At 36.3% G+C, this 20,562-nt stretch overlaps 1 protein-coding gene across 20 annotated transcripts in view; it reads right to left on the bottom strand.

Annotated features, from left to right (window-relative positions):
* Positions 1 to 20,562, bottom strand: part of LOC139978232 (uncharacterized) — a 52,396-nt gene that overhangs the window by 11,046 nt on the left and 20,788 nt on the right. For 5 of the 20 annotated variants that reach the window (XM_071988211.1, XM_071988213.1, XM_071988220.1 and 2 more), the window contains 12 exons: positions 19,794 to 19,907; positions 18,890 to 19,012; positions 16,597 to 16,704; positions 16,078 to 16,194; positions 12,631 to 12,756; positions 8,876 to 9,004; positions 5,882 to 5,995; positions 3,121 to 3,234; positions 2,856 to 2,978; positions 2,063 to 2,179; positions 1,003 to 1,119; positions 549 to 668 (listed from right to left, as the gene is read on the bottom strand). In XM_071988211.1, the coding sequence (XP_071844312.1) occupies positions 549 to 668; positions 1,003 to 1,119; positions 2,063 to 2,179; positions 2,856 to 2,978; positions 3,121 to 3,234; positions 5,882 to 5,995; positions 8,876 to 9,004; positions 12,631 to 12,756; positions 16,078 to 16,194; positions 16,597 to 16,704; positions 18,890 to 19,012; positions 19,794 to 19,907 (1,422 nt within the window). The remainder of the gene's footprint in view (positions 1 to 548; positions 669 to 1,002; positions 1,120 to 2,062; positions 2,180 to 2,855; positions 2,979 to 3,120; positions 3,235 to 5,881; positions 5,996 to 8,875; positions 9,005 to 12,630; positions 12,757 to 16,077; positions 16,195 to 16,596; positions 16,705 to 18,889; positions 19,013 to 19,793; positions 19,908 to 20,562) is intronic. The other 15 variants (XM_071988221.1, XM_071988227.1, XM_071988212.1 and 12 more) reach the window with 14 other exon arrangements.

Here is a 20,562-nt window from a genome sequence, read left to right as displayed (position 1 = left end):
GCAAGGAGTTAACTTTAAACACCCCACCATCAGAAAATTAGTAGAAAGTTTATAAAAAATAAACAAAATAGAACAACGATCGTAACTCAGTGGCAGATAAATCACATCGAGCAACAAAATGAAATTAAAAAAAATTTACGTTATGTTACAGTCCGTAAAAACAGCTGAAAAGGATGACAGTTTGACCTTGCAGATAAAAGATGTGTAGGAAAAGAAAGAAAAAGCTTAATATCGTCCAGAAAAAAGGTTGTTCCTACAGAGAATTGACGATGTCAATCCTCAATAATATTCTTTCACTGTGACTGATTGATTAAATCAAAAAAATTTCATTTCAACATTAATTGGTTTCTTGATCCTCTGTGGAAAAATACTTACGGGCAAATTCGTTCCGCGAAAACAAAAAGAGAGTCTGCATGTCATTATAGCACTGTTTGAAATGACGTTTCTTTTTCAAAAATTTCTGATAGTTCTGAGTGCGTCGTTGCAAAAAATAAGGACTGTTTTGCGATTACAGCTTAAAAGAGAGATAGGGAGTCGCAAATACTCACTGATTTCGCACCGGTCACCGAGGTGGTCTGATGGGCAAGTACAGGTGAATTCGGTCGACGAAGTGGTCTGGCAAGTACCACCATTCTGACACTGGTTTGCTGAACAGGGATTTTGTGGCACTAAAAATGTAACAGACGAGAAGAAAAACCCCAAACATAGTGTTATCATATATGAATGATGACTTGAGGCAAGTTTCTGTGCTATATTTTTCAGTCTAGAAATATTTTTCTCTGCATCGGTCATCTGCTAGAGAGAATCCTCTAAGGGCTGTGCACTAGCAGAAGGTGGAATATGGGATGGGGTGGGGTTAAGGGCTGGGGGTGGGAGGGGTGGGAGTCTGGGTGATACAGATGGAGAAACCATGCTCTCTCCAAAAGTTATCATGGTAGACTCGCGTAGAATTCACGGAAAAAGCTCATGCCTATGATATGACATGTAAACAAGTTCAGGTACCTTGAGTTTCACAATTTGGTCCTGAAAAGCCAGGGACACATCGACAAGAGTACTGATTGTTTCCAGTTGATGTGCAAGTTCCTCCATTCTGACAGGGTGGAGAGAGTATACATCTATCTGTAGAGACAATGAAAAGGAAATAATAATATCACCAATAATAACATCAAACCTTGTTTTATAATATATAAAAGTGCCACTGCAGAATAATAATGGTTACCATGTATTGTTACCATAGTAATATTCATTTTCAGTTCGAATTTATTATACAGCAGTGTAGTTGATGTGCAAATTCCTCCATACTGACAGGGTGGAAAGAGTATACATACATTATATATATATATATATATCATTTTCAGTTAGGATTTAATACAGCAAGTGTATAGTGACACAGTAAATTTTCTGCAGTATAGGTAATACAAGTAGCCTAGTCCCGTCGACTGCATTGAAACTGCACTGATTTTTTTATTTGATTTAATACCGGTATACATGTTATACTTCCTTACTTCTGGATTGACACATGCCAACATTACACGCAAACATAAGGCAATTATGCTTGACTAAGTACATTTGCAACCAAAGTGTAGGTATGACTAGTTCCTGTTCGTGTAAGTTGGAAAAGCTACAGAATTTTGCCCCGATTTTAAACGTCTTCTTTATGACACTTGTACAACCAACTAACAAACTGGCTGGTGCTCAAACACATTCAAGGACAGTGAAATTAAAAATTGGACAAAAGGTCAACAGCATTGCTTTGGAAATTTAGTTGGCTTAAAGAAACTTTGAAGTTTCCATAGGATCTGCCTGTCCTCCCCCTCCCACCCCCTCACCACCCCCCTCACCACCCCCCTCACCACCCCCCTCACCACCCACCCTCACCCCAAACTTGTGCCTAGATAGATAAAAACTTCCACAGTGAGGAGAGGAAAAGGAATCCAAGAGTTGGAGCAACAACTTCATGAAGTTTGAACATGCCTGACCACTATACAAGTTTCTGGCATATTTTAGGGCTATAATGATGAAGTTCACTTCAAGCTGCAGCTGAGTTAAATCAATTAATTACCTTCTATTTCACAACGTTCTCCTGAGAATGCTTCGTGACAATCGCATGAGAAAGGTTCATCACCCTGAGTTCTACAAGTCCCTCCATTTGAACACGGGTTGCTAAGACAGGGTAAAACTGTAAGAGAGGATATGTCGAGCAATTAATGGCAGCCTATTGTTATGGATCACGATGAATTATAACGATAAATTTCTGAAATTAGTAGCTATTTCACCATCTTGTCTGGTACACAAATGCTTGAATAATACACAACATCAGCACAACGTACAAAAGTACCATTCAAATTCCATTCCATCCTTACATGATCCCATAGAGCAATAATTATATACTAAATGGTTTTGCCTAAGCAAAAAAGAAAACACTGACAGACAGACAGATAGATAGATACATTCCACTTCGCACCAGTTTCCTTCATTTTGGGACTTGTGAGATGAAGGTAGGAATCGAATCCAGACCTTCGTGAAACAGCACTAAGTCTGTATCACTTGGCCAACGTGATTCTACAGGTGGTATTTAAATGCGTATTACAGGCTTCTATAACTGTCGATCAGAGGGCACATACCACACACATGTTACTATTGTACTGAGCACACCCCCTGGGGTCTTAAATCTGACAATGTACACAGTAATACCACATTTAGAGGAAAGCCAAGCCTCTCATTTGACTGTTATAAAAAAAAAAAAAATTGGTTGGAAAGTGGAATTTTCTGGTGTGTTGATCTTTCAGATACATTTATCATACAACAGGGGACACATTTATGAGCCAAAACCTAATAATAACTAAATAACTTACGGGTTTCGCAGTTGTCACCGATGTATATTTGTATACACTCACAGGTATAGGTACCCGCGTTGCCGTCAACGACGTGACAAGTCCCAGAATTCTGACAAGGCTGAGGTGTGCATGGATTTAGATCTGAAAGAATGAAACGAAAATAAATTTCCCTTTCTGTTAACATGTTAATACGAACCTACAGTACCCTTGTCCATAACAAAGAAGCACTTACATAACGATAATATATTTATCTTCAGAAATTGTAAAAAAAATTGTCGCTTACCCTGACACAATGACCCAATATAGCTGTCAAGACACTGACAGGTGTACCCGAAAGTGGACGATGTATCCGCATTGCAGGTCCCACCATTGAAACACGGATTAGTGGAACAAGGATCTGTAAGGTAGCAACGAAAATAAGGAAAGGCAAGAAAAGTCAGATGTGCTGTTTATTATAAACAATGCACACATTTGACACATTTAGCAGGTATGAAGTAATCATTTGATCTCTACTTCAGCCAGGCAGGCAGTGGTTCCAATGCTAAATTTGTAACGAAACACTTATTACTGACAGTTTATTTCTTTCTCCTTTGTTTTTCCATTTAATATATAAATATATATATATATATATATACATATATATATAAATATATATATATAAAATAACATATAATATATATATATATATATATATGTATATATATATATATATATATATATATATATATATATATATAAAATAACATATAATATATATATATATATTTATATATATATATATATGTATATATATATATATATATAAAATAACATATAATATATATATATATATATATATATATATATATATATATTTATTTATTTATTATTCTGTACAAAGAAACATACAGAGTGTACAGGGTTCCACAGCTGATCAAAAATTTCTATCGAATGTCTTAATCAGTGTTTGACAATAAAATTCCAATTCTTGGCGACTTCAACATTGCATTCCTCTCTCCAGTCTAGTTTATACACATCCCTTGTCATTTATTCTACGAGTTTTCATTCCAGTAGAATTCAAGACAGAACTTTGAAAGCTAAAATAGCATTGAGCTGCTTGCATATATGCAGATAAATATTGAACTATTATATCGTGGTGGACATTGTGTAAAAAACAATCAAAGTAAAAGCTGGTATTATTGAGAGCTCGAAACATTGTGAAAAAGACAATCAAAGTGAAATGCGGGTATTATTAAGAGCTAGAAAGAGAAGTCAACATTTGTATGAAAATGCCCAAGACAAAGTAGCTCATTCATAAAATTTGCATCTAAACCAGTGAGAAGAAATAGGTTCTGTTTCTGCACAGATTGCAAGAACTACGTAGCTCATGCACGAAAATGAAAAGGAGATGCCAGAAACTGAGAATCCAAATAAAATATCAACAATTCAATCACACCATTTCATGGACATTAAATTAAATAATAGTACAATCCAAAATTTGATTTGATGATATATTGATAAAACCACCTCTTCCCACAGATTGTTAGACAAAAGTGATATTAGTGTGGATAGACACGGCTCTAACTGGAAGTTTGTTTTGTTAATAGAAAAATGGAAAATTGGCATAGGATGATGTGTATTCATTCCAAACGTTGGTGCATTAGGAAGCCTGTCCAAGTCCCTAGTTGAGGAGGAGGCCATCGGAAAGAGAAAAGTGTGACTGATGTTACTGGTACTAAAATAAATGCATTCATCCAATTCTTGGGAACAGATTTGGGTAAGAAAAGAAAGAAAATGAAATATTCCAAAAGAATGGAGAAAAGAAAGTAGACTGAAGTTCAGATTTAAATGTTTAATTATAAACATTTAGAAATTCTACTCTACTAGAATATCATGTTGTTTTCAATGGGGTGCAAAAGGTACAGGTTTTAGTGTAAGAGGCACAGCATGGAAATACATTGAATGGAATCAGTTCACAGTAATTCTACTATAAAAATTTTAAATTCTAACAAAAAAAAAACAGTTCTTGGTTGATAATTGTCAGTACTTACACACAATTACAGTGGGAAAAGTATTTTCCATTGCAACTGTATCTTCTACACAACTGTGATGTACACTTTCTAATAACAGCTATGGTTGCTTTTACCAGCAGGTTGTTACTTACAGGTAACTTATATGTAGATTCCAGTACACTAGTGCAGCACATCCCTTAGCTAGCTAACTTAAAACAAATAATTTTCAACCATTTTTGAAGATATGGTATGCATATGCAATTAATTATCTTGGGTTTTTTAACACAAATATATGTATGTATATATATATATATGTATGTATATATATATATATGTATATACATATATATATATACACATATACATATATATATATATCTATATATATATATATATATATATTTTATATAGAAAATCCACATATACTCCAAAAGAAATATTAATAGAAAGAAGCAGAGCAAAATTGGCAGAAAATGTGATGCTTTCATGAAAAATTCATTCTTCCTGCATAGTCCATGGTATATTTGGTTCCACCAATGCCACTTTACACTTATCTGGCGTCATACTTTAAATTTTGTACTATTCATTCGTCTGCCAAGTATTGCTGACAAAGGTCCCAGGGGCACAAAAAATTCCAATACATTTTCTAAACAATACTCCTTATTTGTCAATTATGAGTCATATCTTATTTCTCTGCAATTATATATATATATATATATATGTATATATATATTTTTTTTTACACAAATTTTTTTTTTTTTTTCGGTGGCAGTATCTTTTACTGTCTAAATTGACTATTGCAGCGGCATAGGAGACACACATTGGATATTACCTATTGCATGGAAAGCTTTGCATTAATAAAACACAATGTGTGTTCAATAATCTGTCTATATCCCAAGAGAAAAGAATTACTTCCTGACAGAATAGGAAAGAATTAACTCCAAGATGAAAATGAGAGGTATCAGTTTTGCAATTAATTCCAAAGAAACTAAAAGTTGCAGTTTAGTCATTTCTTTCACCAGGCAATGCTGTTTACTAAAGTCTGATGCCAACCTGAAGTATCGCATTGAAACCCTGTAAATCCACTGGCACAGATACAACTAGCTCCGGTTGTCCCGAGAGGCACACATGTGGCACCATTCATACACAAGTCTGTGCAAATGTCTTCTGGAAAAAATACCAATTTTGAATTGAATCAACCCAGGCAACTACATTTTCAGTTTATACACATCTGGGTATTTAACCATGCATGCATACATATAGAGTGAACCAGGACGTAATGGGGGGGGGAGGGGGGGAGGGGGAATGTGTGAAATGAATGGAACATACATATACTGAACAAATGAGAATAAAATATGTATGAACTGTCCTAATGAAAAAGATGACAGGAATGAGGAAAGGAGTTGAAGGATAATATGAGTGATATTAGCAGAGGAGAAAAAGACTGTAAAATGATAATTAGGGGTAATAAGGTATAAAGGGATAAGCCGGATACAGGTGACGAGGGATAAAGTGAAAAGGATGGGTAGCGGGGTGAGGAGAGGGTCAAGTGGTATGGAGGAGGTAGAGGGGTTAAAGGCCACCAGATTAACTGTTAACAAACACACACTCAACATAGTGGTATGGTTTCATGAGTTGATGTTTGATGATTTTTCAGGTTTAATCATTTTCTTTCACAGATGGATGCTGTGAGACATTAAGTTTTAAAAACTTTGCTGCCAACATGCAATTCGATCACTGCATCGTATTCCTGCATATCCCGCCTCACAGACACAAATACCGCCATCTGTACCAAAAGGTAGGCATGTGGCACCGTTCAGACAGTGATCCAATGCACACAACTCTAAGAAATGGGAACAAACGTAAGTTTACTCATATTTCAGGCCTAGAACTTTGATCAGAAAAATATCATTGTCGCCACTTGTTCATAAAGAGGGGATTAGAACAAAGGGATCTAGAGTTGATGGAACATGTTGCGTTGAAATATCATCCCAAAGTGAGGCCTGCATACCATTAACTGTGATCCCTACGCTAATCCCAACATATTTTGTGCGAAAAACTGTCTCAAATCTTACAAAAATTTTAGCAAAAAGGATTAACAATTTTGTCAGTAAAAGGGCTTATTATCCAACGATAAGCCATGCCATTAAAAATTCTTACTATTACATATGCATCTCGTGCAGTAAGGTCATGTCTGGTCGCCTCAGAAAATTCCTGGCTTACTCACCATCCCATATACAGTAGCAGTGTGCCAACATATATATAGGAAGGTGTATGTACACAGTACAGGTTTAATGCATTGATATACTAATTAAATTAAAAACCTTGCAAATTTTAAAAAAAACTTCAACATCACCAAACTATAAAACAGAAAGTGAATGGAAAGAAGTGAAACTAGTTTATGTTACAAGTGCTTTCCTCACCCCAATCCCCCACCCCCTCCCCCCCCGCCCCACTCCCATCCACCTTTCAAATTGAATTGTACATCAAATATAATTCAAATAGTTGAATGAAAGTTCAAAAGATGTTAATGTTTACACAATCTACTGTAGCACCATGTAAAAAGTCTCATATAGATTTTCAGTAATCTCTAATAACTTTTACAGGGACTTGGACGTTGGACGTTTACCTTATGAGATATACTCAAGATTTCATTTCCCACTTTTTTGACTAATTTTTAACATAATAACCCAGAGGGTGATCTTTAATCTATTTTTATTTATCTTTATTATCTTTTTAATTTATCTTTATGTTAGGTTTTTGAATTTTTTTGTTTACAATGCACTGAAGAAGCTACAGTTTAAAGTTTCTTACGCATTTTTTGTTTTATGTGTATATAGGACTTTGTCAAGTTCGCATAGCATTTTGAAAAAAGAAACAACACCACATATGTGATACATCTGCATGATATATACAGTACCACAGATAGGACAACAAATATACACCAGAATTTGAGAGAATTGCTGTGAAGTGCTACTGTTTATGTTCACATATATCATTAACCAGTGCAACTAAACTACCACAGATATGACACCACCACCTATACTGTATACACCAGGATATAGCCTGACACAACCAGATACAACGATAGCAGCGCTCCGGTTATGAACGCATCATTAACCATTACAATGCATTCAACGTATGTCAATCACCAGTCCTCTTGTACATATGAGCATATTAACACACTCCAAAAAGTGTGAATTTCTTTTGGATCAGACGAGTGACGAAGGGCGTGATGTAAACAACACGTGTGCTTGACACCTGCTATTTAAATGTTAATTTGCTATCGACATCAAGGTGCAGTGAACTTGTTGTTTTTTTTTTTTCTTTCTTTTTTCTGAGGTCTGCTATATAAAGTGAGTACAGGGTAATAACTGTGATAGGGCTTGAATGAAATGTTCTTATAAAAGCTACAGAGAGAAAGAAAGCATAAGTTTATATATATATATATATATGTATATATATATATATATATATAAATACACACACATATATATATATGTGTGTATTTATATATATATATATACAGGGTTATTGCCACGCCGGCCGGCGGCGGCCGGTGGTAACCGCCACTCACGCCTGCCGGCCAGCATTGGAAGTGAATAAACAGTCCACTGGCCGGCACCAAAAAATAGTAAAATGCTTGTGAAATACAACAAAAGTAACAAATTTATCCTCCCCTTGCCGTAAAACATGATAATAACGTCACCTTTTTCCCAGGACCCCACCAGGGGCCCTTAAGCGGGCCCCTGGACTCCCGCTCGGTTATGACCCGCTGGGTTATGACTTTTGTGTTTATCTCATCAATTTTCAATGAGACTAATTTGGTTACTCTTTTAATGAACAAAGCCAAATTTGTCATTAAAGGGGAAGACAAAAGAGCGAGATAACCTGTGTGCTCATCCTAAGTTTTAATTGGAACAATCAGGGAACCACGCCGTTGTATACGGCGGTGTGGAAGTCTCGAGGTTATCCCATGTCCTCAGGCATAGATCCCTTTATATACACACTCCTCACACAGTGAAAGATAGTCTTAGTAGCCCGAACCTTTTATTTCGCAGTTAGATCCAGAGTACCCATCTGTGCACTGACATTGGCTGGCCGTTGGGCTCACTGAGACGCATGTACCACCATTTTGACATATATTTGGTAAACAATTACCCTCTCCTTGGGAAGCTGTTAGTAGGAGAAATTATGAATATATTGTGTATAAGCCAAAGTATTGTAAGTAAACATAAAGAAAAATGGTCCTCATCATAGAATAAAACTAGATCTCAAAAATAAATAAAACGCACAGAACAAAAGTTGAATGAGAAGAATGGTTGTCAACTAAAAGATCTCGTATACTGTTTGTAGTATGTTGTCGTAGTAACGGCCATACCACGAATACAGGCATGAGTATACCCTATGTAGTTGTTACTTTTGAGGCATTCATATTCATATTACCAGCTGATCAAACAAATTCTTAGAGAGAATTAAGCGATATTCTACAAGGTTTTAGCATAAATTGATGCAATACTGTCAACAGAAGGACATTTGTTAATGATGTACACATGTTAGTTTTAGTGCTGAAACATATGCAACCAATTGCTTCAGGATTAACTAAGACTACCGGGAATAGACTTAGTGTTCAAATTTTGTGCAGCACTTCCCAAGGCCCTGCAATTTTTTTCTCTCATTGAATACTATAGTTTCCTGTGTAAAAAAAACTGCTATACATCTTTACACTTGTATATAGCAACTTGACAATTTTGTATAGCTTAATTATTTTGCATTGCAATAATGAATAAATTAAAACTTTGCTTTAGATTGGAAACATAAAAACACTTTGCAATTACAAGAAAGTTGGTCAGACAATGCATGCACAGCAGTCTGCCAGATATATCACCGGCAAAAACAGTGGACCACTCAAATGGTTGTAAAATAATTTGCTGTGAAGCATTTGACGTTGCATTTCATTCTCGGAAATTTCAGCTCATTTTGAGAGGAGGGAGAAGTTGTGATGCACTAAATTTGTTTACAAAACTATGAAAGATAAAACTGGACCTGAATTAAGAAAAGCTGATTTAAAAAAAAAAGAAGCGGGTTATGTTGTGTACAGAACTAATAGCGTAAAACTAAAAATTACTACAGTGAAATCAAACAATAGCTGGAGAAGAAAACTGGATTTGAGAAGAATAAGAAGGCGAGGCTATGCAACCTAATTTCACAGTTTCTTTACTCATATGAAAGCCGGAAGAATCTCGTCACGCCCCGGTTCAGTACGACTTGGATAATGGATCGATGGGTAGATTTGTACCTTAAGTGCCACTGATACAGTAAAAATGTGGTATAAACTCAGAATTCAGGAACAAGTTCTAAAGCATGCAGATTGGTAGTTGTACATATATATAAATATATATATATATATATATATATATATATATATATATATATATATATATGTGAGAATTAGTTGATGCTAGTGGAACATGAGTAGTTGTTACTCAGAGATTCATGAGGTGAGCTATCATCAGACAACTGGTCTGACCAGTTGTCTGATGATCGTTCAACCTGTGAAACTATGAGTAACAACTATTAGTGTTTCAATAGTCTCAACTAAATTCTCACCTTTACTTCGCTCTGTGACATAGAGCACTCTGTGCCAAGATAGATGCCAATCAACCAAACGTATGAATGCAATCAAAGTACCCATTGGTTATAAGCCTTGATGAGCACATGAAAACCTCACAAACGCAATATTTAGAAGCTCTAATATCTTTCGTACGACTTCTAGAGAGATCTACATATGTGTTAATTTACCACAGATGACACCATCAAAGCAGCTGTTACATAATGTGTGCTACTCAAACTTTCAAATCTGTGCAATCTACAGGGGCAAGAAATTTCAATCCATCAAATCGCAACTATTTCAAGCCAACTGGTATAATTAGCCAATTCTAGCCATATCTATGGCAACCAACTGTACCCTTCATCTATACCCATATGACGGCCGCATCTACTCATTACAGCTGCTGTCACACTGAAGCCTAAAGCTACCTATGTACACTGACTTTTCTAGGGAGACAGTATTGGCTATCTTCAGAAAGCAACGGACACTTTTAAAAGACTTTTCAAGCACCTTCGATTGTTTGCTCTCGGTTTGACAAACTGCCCTGGAAACATACAGTTCTCCTTGATGCAAAACTCATCCAGGGAGATCAACCTTGCCCTCATTAAACAAAGCAAAGGATTGTGCACGCTACTACTTTTATTAAGAACTAAAAACTTGGAATAAAGCTTTGAATGCAGAAGAGCTGATATTGCGATAAATCTGTCCTTGGAGAGAAATGAACTGGAAAAAAATCAGCCGGAGCGATCCATCCATTTTGAGATTTCGGCTTCAATTATTAAATACTGTATATATCTAGTTGTGTTGTTCTTTGGCGGTACAAGTTGAGATCTCTCTTCAAATCCTTCCTTGCACATGCAAGACTGCCACAGGAAACCTCTAACAAAGCTTTATGACTCATCTTTACATAAAATCTTTGAAGTAAAGAAAATGTCTTTGTCTACTCAAGTCTTTTGTCTACTCAAGTCTTCCAGAAACTTGCTCAATGCTGCAGAAGTCGGTGGGGGGGGGGGGGGGGGTTGGGGTGTTCTTGTTAGACTACTGTAAAGAACAGAATATAATGTCTTCCAGTATCTTATCTCTCCCGTTAAGGTAAAGTATGGCAGTATGGCATAATTTGAGGCAAACTGAACACAAACTTAAGAAAAAAGAAAAATATAGAGATGCAATTGACTTGGGGAAATTCAAACTGAATACTTTTTATTTCTTGTAAGTACACAAACCACCATTGATAGCTACTTCTAGAGACTACTGCTAACCTAATACTTGTGCAAAGTACAAACTGCATTCCCAATTCATTACCTTCTTTCTATTCAAAGCATATTCAAAATTCCATCCTGATATTCAGTGACCTTAAAGTACATGACACCATTTAATGCACCAACAATTTTTGCAATGAGCATAACTCCAGAAATGTTTGCACATTAGACTAACCACAGACAATTACACACACTCACACACACCTAACAGACGACAACCACAATAAATCTCTTTATCCAGGACTGCCTTCCCTGAAATATTTGATTCACAATGGCTATCAATAAACAAGAAAAAAATAAGGTTAACTTTTTCAGGGTATTAAATTTCCAAACCTGATCTTAGTACCGAATTTAGCATAAACCACAGTTGCACTCAAAAGGGATTATTGTCTCACTTTGAACCCCTAAATGCTATAATAACATTGTGCCACCCTCCTCCCCCTTCTGAGGGCATCATGTTAAAGAGGCACACACCCTAAGTCACTTCTAATGGAAAATGTCAGATATGTTCCTCGACAATGAGTCATCAACTATAAGTTTACTTGATCATAAATTTTGGCCAACAAGCAGTCTCAGGTGGGGAAACAACCTTTCACCTTTGGTGGAAACTTAAAAAATTGGGGTCTACGCAATCACTGAATAATACAAATATCGCATATTTTGGTGTTTGAAATCACTGCTTCCATGTACAGAGAATAAACCTTGAGAAAAACATTCAGAATAATCCCATTTTTCTTCAAATATCTACCGTGACCTTTGTTTGAAAGTGGGATGCAAAGTTTGTAGCAATCGGTTGGATAATTTATAACTCACATATATGCTGGACAATTTGTTTTGAAGATGTTAGTTATTAGTTAGAAATATAAAAAGGAATTATGTGCTGATGAAAAATTAATCCAACACCCAGATAAACAGTAAAGAGCAATAATAACCTTCTTCTTGAGTACCACAATCTACGCCGGTAAATCCTGGCGGGCATATACAAATGCCACCATTGCCATCAGGAAACGTCGAGCATGTGGCACCGTTTTGGCACAAATTGAGGCTACAGAAGGCAACTAGAAATCAAACAGGACGTGTGAATATATATATATATATATCTGGATTTTCCAACCCACTACAATTTCAATTATATAGATATATACATAATATATATATATAATTTAAATATATACATAATATATATATATATTCATATATATATAATATAATATAATATATATATATATATATATATATATATATATATATATATAATATATATATATATATATTTATATATATACATTTATATTATAGGTGTACTATAGAGGGCAACCATGGATTGCAGATCATACAATTCAAAGAATATTGCATAATTTGGCTTGATTTTTCATGAACTCTGATTCTTGGATTACAATGGATTTAAAGTGAACCACCATAGACAGTAACTTGTATGCGACAAATTCTTTCTTCCGTCAACGCTACCAAAATCCTACATGTATAAATCCCAAATCTGTTGTACATTTGCCATAGCAAGAAGAATGTCGCTTGGTATCTTGTTTTATACCTGTTCCTAGCATCTACAACCAAAAAATATTTGCCAAAAAGTCAGGGGCAAGCATGAATAGTTTCCAGGTCGCCAAAACACAAAGAAAATGCCTTTTGTCATGAGGCCCTGATGGTGAGTCATAGATGCATTCCTCTTAACCACTTTTATTTTAGCACTCTGTTGAATAGCTGCTATTTAAAGAGAGGGTTGCACACTGTGCGGTTCAGTGCTCAAGATGTAAGCCACCTCGGCAAAATCTCGGGAATAACTGACACCCTCCTGTTATGGTAGAGGGCGTGCTACACAAAACAGTCGAGTGACGAGGCGAACTTCTCTGGTGTGCTTGTATTGTTGGATTATAACATCTGTCTTGGTCTGTACAAATCCTCACACCTGATTCGGCTATAAACTTTTGTCCAACAGTGAAGGAGAGAATGCCTACACTGAATCGGACAGTACCGACGTGTTCATAATCACCTGATCTACATCTATAGCTGTATTTTTGTGACATAATTCATCACAATACCCTCACATGGCAGAGCACGGATCGTCCATGCTCGCTTGGGTATTGTAAATAAATTGGAATATCGTATACACGTTGTTGTCACGGTATTTAGTAGTTTCCACCAGAAGAGATACATAAACATAATTTTTTGACTGAAATGCGACCATGAGAATCTTACACTATTGGATGTGCGAGTGATTCAATCCCTCCCAACCCTCATCTACCCCTTTTCCTGATCGTACCGACACCTCCCAGACATCTTTGAATCATACTGCAACCAACAAGATGAAATGATACAGCATTGTAAAAGAAGGGTTTACTATGACACAATTCTCTCTCATTGATACATTGACATACATCACACACAATCAAACTGTCACAAATCCATACAGTCTCTGTACACTAGGTGAAGACCCTCTATCATTGTAATATATCAGTGATACAGTAGCTAGGAATGAAACCTGATATAAAATGTCTGTATCAAATTCCACAGGTAACTTCTCTTGGTATCATTTTGCATGGAGAAATTCAAGTGGAAAATTCTGGTTTTTTGATCAAATGGCTAATTTAAAACACTTGTACTCTCTAGCGATTGGGTAACAATTCTGAATTTCTAGACCCAGACCGAAACGAGCCTTCTTCGGCAATGCTGTTACTTTTCCGTGCAGGAGAATAGAACTGGGCAGTTGACGAATCAAATTTTGACCGAAACAGATACGATCTCTTGGACGAGTTTTTCAGCCTTCAACATTTCTTGAACAAATGAAGTTGTTTTCTTTTTCTCTAAACTTGCTGTAAAGGTGTATAATATCCTTTACTAATGGACAACAAAGAGAGCATGCATTCAAATTTGTTGATTAACTCAAGGTTAATTTATGGACAAAGGCTGGTTATTGACATTCCTAGCCAGGCTTCTAAGTTTTTGCAATTATTCTTTCAAACAAAGTCGTTGACTCAAAGTGATAGAGGAGGGGAAAATACTTTACACAGGAAACTTTGTTTTTCTTCTTGATCAGTGGAAGGCAAATAGAGAATAGCATTCTATCCTAGGAGCTTTGAATAACATTGGGTACTTTCTACAATGTGTTGCCTAACAATAGTCTCTATACAATGAACAATACACAACACCTTAGTAATTATCTGCAACCTTCTTGACCAAAGTCACCCAGAGCAAGGGTTCAAGGAGACCAAACAAAGCTTATACTGTGACCACTCACAAGGATATACCCACGTAAACAAAACTCTTGTTGGGTCTGAAAATCAGCTTCAGTGAGTTGGAACAGACGTTCAAACAGCATTTATGGGTGAAAATATAATGATATTACATACCGTCAGCAGTTAAATAAAGGAAACTGGGATACCATACATGTGTGGAAGTTAAGATACCAAACAAAGTGAAATACTAATTAGTTTTCATCAAAACTTGACGAAAGATCTCTCCATGCGGTTCAAGGTTATACAAAGAAAACCAAAATGGACGATCACCTCAAAAACACAAACATGTTCATTTATATCTTCAGAGAGGAATCTATTCTTTGTTTTTGAGTCCATTTTAGAACAAGATCACTCCACAGACGGACAATAACACCGACCTAGCTTACATTTTCTTGACATGGCTGTTGGATTTAACCCGGCACGGACAGATCGTTGTTGCATTTTGCTTTTTTTAATTCAGACCATTAGTTGTATAATACTGTACATACATGTATAATGTACAACTAATGAGGAGAAATGGTGAATTTATCCAAACCGCAATACTGTCTCAACTTTAATATGAAATTTCACATACTTGCACATCTGCCAAGAGGGTCAGCAGAATTCCCAAACCCCCGCCCCCCCCCCACCCCCCGCCACACCCCATTGCCAATTCTGCATGACGAAGACCCAACAATGAACGGGTGAAGTGAATGACACAATTGATTAACTTCTGCCTTGTATTAAAAAATTCCTTATCGCCAAAGCGTTTGGCATCAGAAAATGTCAAAATTGACTTTCAAACAAAAGGATGGTAGTCACTTTGATAGCAGAAATAACCACTGAAGAAGTAGCATACAGAGGACCCTAACAGAAACGAAGGCAAAGACACATTCGGACGTCTTCGTATACCGCTGCATAAAAAGATTCGGAGAGTATCGACAGATGCTGTCAAAACAGATTCCTTAGAATGAATTATACATTTAAAACAACTTCATTTACCTTCATTTTACATATTTTAACTTAGCATTAGATCCCGGTTTTGCTCTTTTGGTGTCCCTTCACTAACCCACTTAGAAACCCCATCTCTATGACTGGAACCAGTCAAGTATTTATGAAAACTAGCTGGAAATAATGTTGATATCTTACCGTCTTGAATTTCACATTTTAGACCAGAGAAACCTGATAGGCAGGTGCAAAATGCCGCCGTACCAAGATCCATACAAGTCCCGCCGTTCTGGCAGAAGTTATGACAAAGAACGACACCTGCGATGGGAACAACAAAGTTTGCTCGTTTGAAATGATAAAACATTATTGTATATCCTAATCAATGCAATACAATGCAAAAGAATATGTTAACTACAAAAACAATGCACATATCCTAACCAATAATTAAATGCAAATACCACTAAAACAATGCAAACAACAACCTAACCTACAGTTTAATACAAACAACATCCTAAACAATAGTAAAATACAATCAACATCCTAAATCGGTATAGCAAAATACAACATCCTACCCCCTAGTACGATGCCCAAAAAAATGGAAACCTTAACAACAGAAACAATACATTCCTGAGGACTAAGTACCCATCATCAGGAGAGTTTGATCAGATTTGTAGATCTATTCTTGTAGTACTGTACTTTTATAAGGATAGGGCTACTTACTCTCACAGAGGCCCCCAGTGAAGCCAGGAGCACAAGAACAGCTGCCACCAGACATTCCAACAAGTGTACATGTCCCTCCATTCATACATGGGTCAGTACCACAGAAAGCTGTCAAAGCACAAAACAATAGTAGAAATATACTTAAATGACAGAAATGTGGGGAAAAAAAGAAGAACCTAATCTGAAGTGTTTGCATTTTAGCTGACGGCGCAACAGATCGCTTTAAATAAGTGTTTATAGACGTCGTTCGTATCATGTATAGAGACAAAGTATACATGTACAGTGCTGCCTGTATCAAAGGATACAATCAAGTGTAGTACATCTACATGTTGTTACCATGTACTGATACAAACTATACATGCAAAGTGCTCCCTTTATCAAAGGATACAAACTATAGATGTACAGTGCTGCCTGTATCAAAGGATACAAACAATACATGTACAGTGCTGCCTGTATCAAAGGATACAAACTATACATGTACAGTGCTGCCTGTATCAAAGGATACAAACTATGCATGTACAGTGCTGCCTGTATCAAAGGATACAAACTATACATGTACAGTGCTGCCTGTATCAAAGGACACAAACTATACATGTACAGTGCTGCCTGTATCAAAGGATACAAACTATACATGTACAGTGCTGCCTGTATCAAAGGATACAAACTATGCATGTACAGTGCTGCCTGTATCAAAGGATACAAACTATAGATGTACAGTGCTGCCTGTATCAAAGGATACAAACTATAGATGTACAGTGCTGCCTGTATCAAAGGATACAAACTATACATGTACAGTGCTGCCTGTATCAAAGGATACAAACTATACATGTACAGTGCTGCCTGTATCAAAGGACACAAACTATACATGTACAGTGCTGCCTGTATCAAAGGACACAAACTATACATGTACAGTGCTGCCTGTATCAAAGGACACAAACTATACATGTACAGTGCTGCCTGTATCAAAGGACACAAACTATACATGTACAGTGCTGCCTGTATCAAAGGACACAAACTATACATGTACAGGGCTGCCTGTATCAAAGGATACAAACAATACATGTACAGTGCTGCCTGTATCAAAGGATACAAACTATAGATGTACAGTGCTGCCTGTATCAAAGGATACAAACTATGCATGTACAGTGCTGCCTGTATCAAAGGACACAAACTATACATGTACAGTGCTGCCTGTATCAAAGGACACAAACTATACATGTACAGTGCTGCCTGTATCAAAGGACACAAACTATACATGTACAGTGCTGCCTGTATCAAAGGACACAAACTATACATGTACAGTGCTGCCTGTATCAAAGGATACAAACTATACATGTACAGTGCTGCCTGTATCAAAGGATACAAACAATACATGTACAGTGCTGCCTGTATCAAAGGACACAAACTATACATGTACAGTGCTGCCTGTATCAAAGGATACAAACTATACATGTACAGTGCTGCCTGTATCAAAGGATACAAACAATACATGTACAGTGCTGCCTGTATCAGAGGATACAAACTATACATGTACAGTGCTGCCTGTATCAAAGGATACAAACTACACATGTACAGTGCTGCCTGTATCAGAGGATACCAACAAGTGTAGTATAAACCTGCATCACAAGATGCTTCTAAGAAACACAGGGTTGGCATGGCAAAACAACAAGGTCTTGGTTCAGCAAGAGCCAACTCGAAAGGATAGCTTCTGGCGTACTCTGCATGATCCTGAACAGTCCCTTTAGTACATGATTCCCAGTGCTACTTGTGTTACATCTCCTAAACCAAGCTCAAACCCCAAATAATACTTCCCAGCCAAGCAGACATAGATGTTTGTATTTCAATTTATGTCACTAAATTGGACGTCATTAGATGTATGGTATGTCATGGCATGGATGTCATTATAGGTATGTCACTGTGTGTGTTGTATGTTATTACATGTGCTTCATTGCATCTTATTGCATGTTATTGTATGTACGTCATTATAGGTATTGTATGTCATTTTAAGTGTCTATGTGTGAGGGTGTATGTATGTGTGTAAATGCGTGTAAGTGTGTGTACGTTATGGTATGTATGTAACTGTGTGTATTGCATGTCACTGTTTACATGTTATTGAATTAAGTGTATTGTATGTGATTTTTTGTATATAACCTAAATATTTATTATATTCTATGTTATTTGTACGTCTACATCATTAACTGCTTCCAGTAATATCTAGATTTAAGCTATATAACTTTCATAAATTATTCACATGAAAGGTGTGTTCATAAACATTAAAAAATGAAAGGCTTACTGATAGTTTGGCATCTGTCCTCATAGTGACTGTCTGGACATGTGCAGGTAAAGCTGCCATCAGCTTTAACCTCACACGTACCGCCATTCTGACAGGGGTTCGAAGAACAACTTGTGGTTCCACCTAATAGTTAGACCGGGAGGACATGAATAATTTAGTACAATATTGTATAATACAGGCTTATTAACAGCCAATACAAAGGTGTGTTTTTTTTCCACGGCATTAAAACCTGGAAACTAGTCAATAAATGACAATGGTTGCATACACAACACAAAGCTTTCATTTAACTGAAAATTTGTGGTTTGTTCATTGATTTTAAAACAAAATTAATTATATAGTTATTAACCTTAATCCAAATTGTGAAGGGTTCTGCTCTACCTACACTCTCTAGTATTCATTATATGTTGCTGGTAAATGAACTAGCTTAATGATACTTCATTCTTATTAATTCAAATCAGCTGGTTTGCATTTTCAGGTTTACTTTTCAAACCATCAATACTCTTGAACAGAATCTATTCTGTAAAGAGAACCCCTAAATCTTCACGAAAGTCAGACGACCGTTAAACCTAAGCCTAGACCTATCATACATTCATACCAGAAGTAGCTAGCCTAGTCTATTTTTTGCATATAAAAGGGGTCAGGCACAGTTGCTTCAGTTTCCGTCTTTGAAAGTGTATCTTAGCAGGAAGAAAAGACATCAGAAGCAACTCGAGTCAACGGTAAAGGTTGACAATGTATATTTTTAACAAACACGACCAGCTGCTACAAGTTGATGTCTTCTGAGACAGTGCAGCCTATAATGTAGGAGTTCTCACTGAACTTTCTACCAGAGAGAAAACCTGGTTTGGAACAAACGGCTGGAGGGAAAAACAGAATTTCAACACAAAAAAAAATTAAGTCTAACCTCTTGGAATTTGACATCTCGTCCCCTGGTAATTTTCTGAGCAAAAGCATTGAGGCTCACCTCCAGAGTTGACAATACACATTCCCCCATTTAAGCAATAATCCGGTGGACAACCTTGTATAAGTGAAACCAGAATGCATTTAGGCCTTGATGACTTCTTTTACACTAGATTTCTGCTTGTTCACCATAAAACAAGCTTTCTATGTCCTGAACCACTATTCTGATACACCTTTACATGGCCTGATAAACACAGGTCATATTTACAAGGGTTTCAACATTTGACCTCTGGTGACCTTTGACCTCTAAAAATAACAGAGTTCTCTTGCTCAATATAACACATTAGCATGATAATTATTAGTATATCAGTATCCATGCCACCTACCATGAATTACCATATTTACAAGTTTTCAGTGTTCGATGTTTGGTGTATAGGAAGCAACAAAAATAAAAAGATTGATATTTATGATGAAATTAATAGCACCTTCTATAAAAACTCATACCCAAAAAGAGTAAAATGTACCATGTCAGATGAAGTGACAAATAATAACAGGCAATGCCAAACATAGGTAAGTGTAAATGACACCAACAACATTCATACATGCTATGATATATGATTATAATCAAGGCAAAAAAAAAATAATATTGTCATATCAGTTTTCACCTTGTGGCATTTGGAGCTAATTAATAAAAATTGGTATTTATGATTTACTGCAAAGTCTAATGTAACACAGAAAAGCAACTAGGTTTGTTGGTATCAAAATGATTCTAA

The sequence above is a fragment of the Apostichopus japonicus genome, chromosome 13 (genome assembly GCF_037975245.1).
Source record: "Apostichopus japonicus isolate 1M-3 chromosome 13, ASM3797524v1, whole genome shotgun sequence".
Classification (NCBI taxonomy): Eukaryota; Metazoa; Echinodermata; class Holothuroidea; order Aspidochirotida; family Stichopodidae; genus Apostichopus; species Apostichopus japonicus.
The sequence above is the reverse complement of the archived record's forward strand: the minus strand, read 5'-3'. Positions and strand labels throughout refer to the sequence as shown.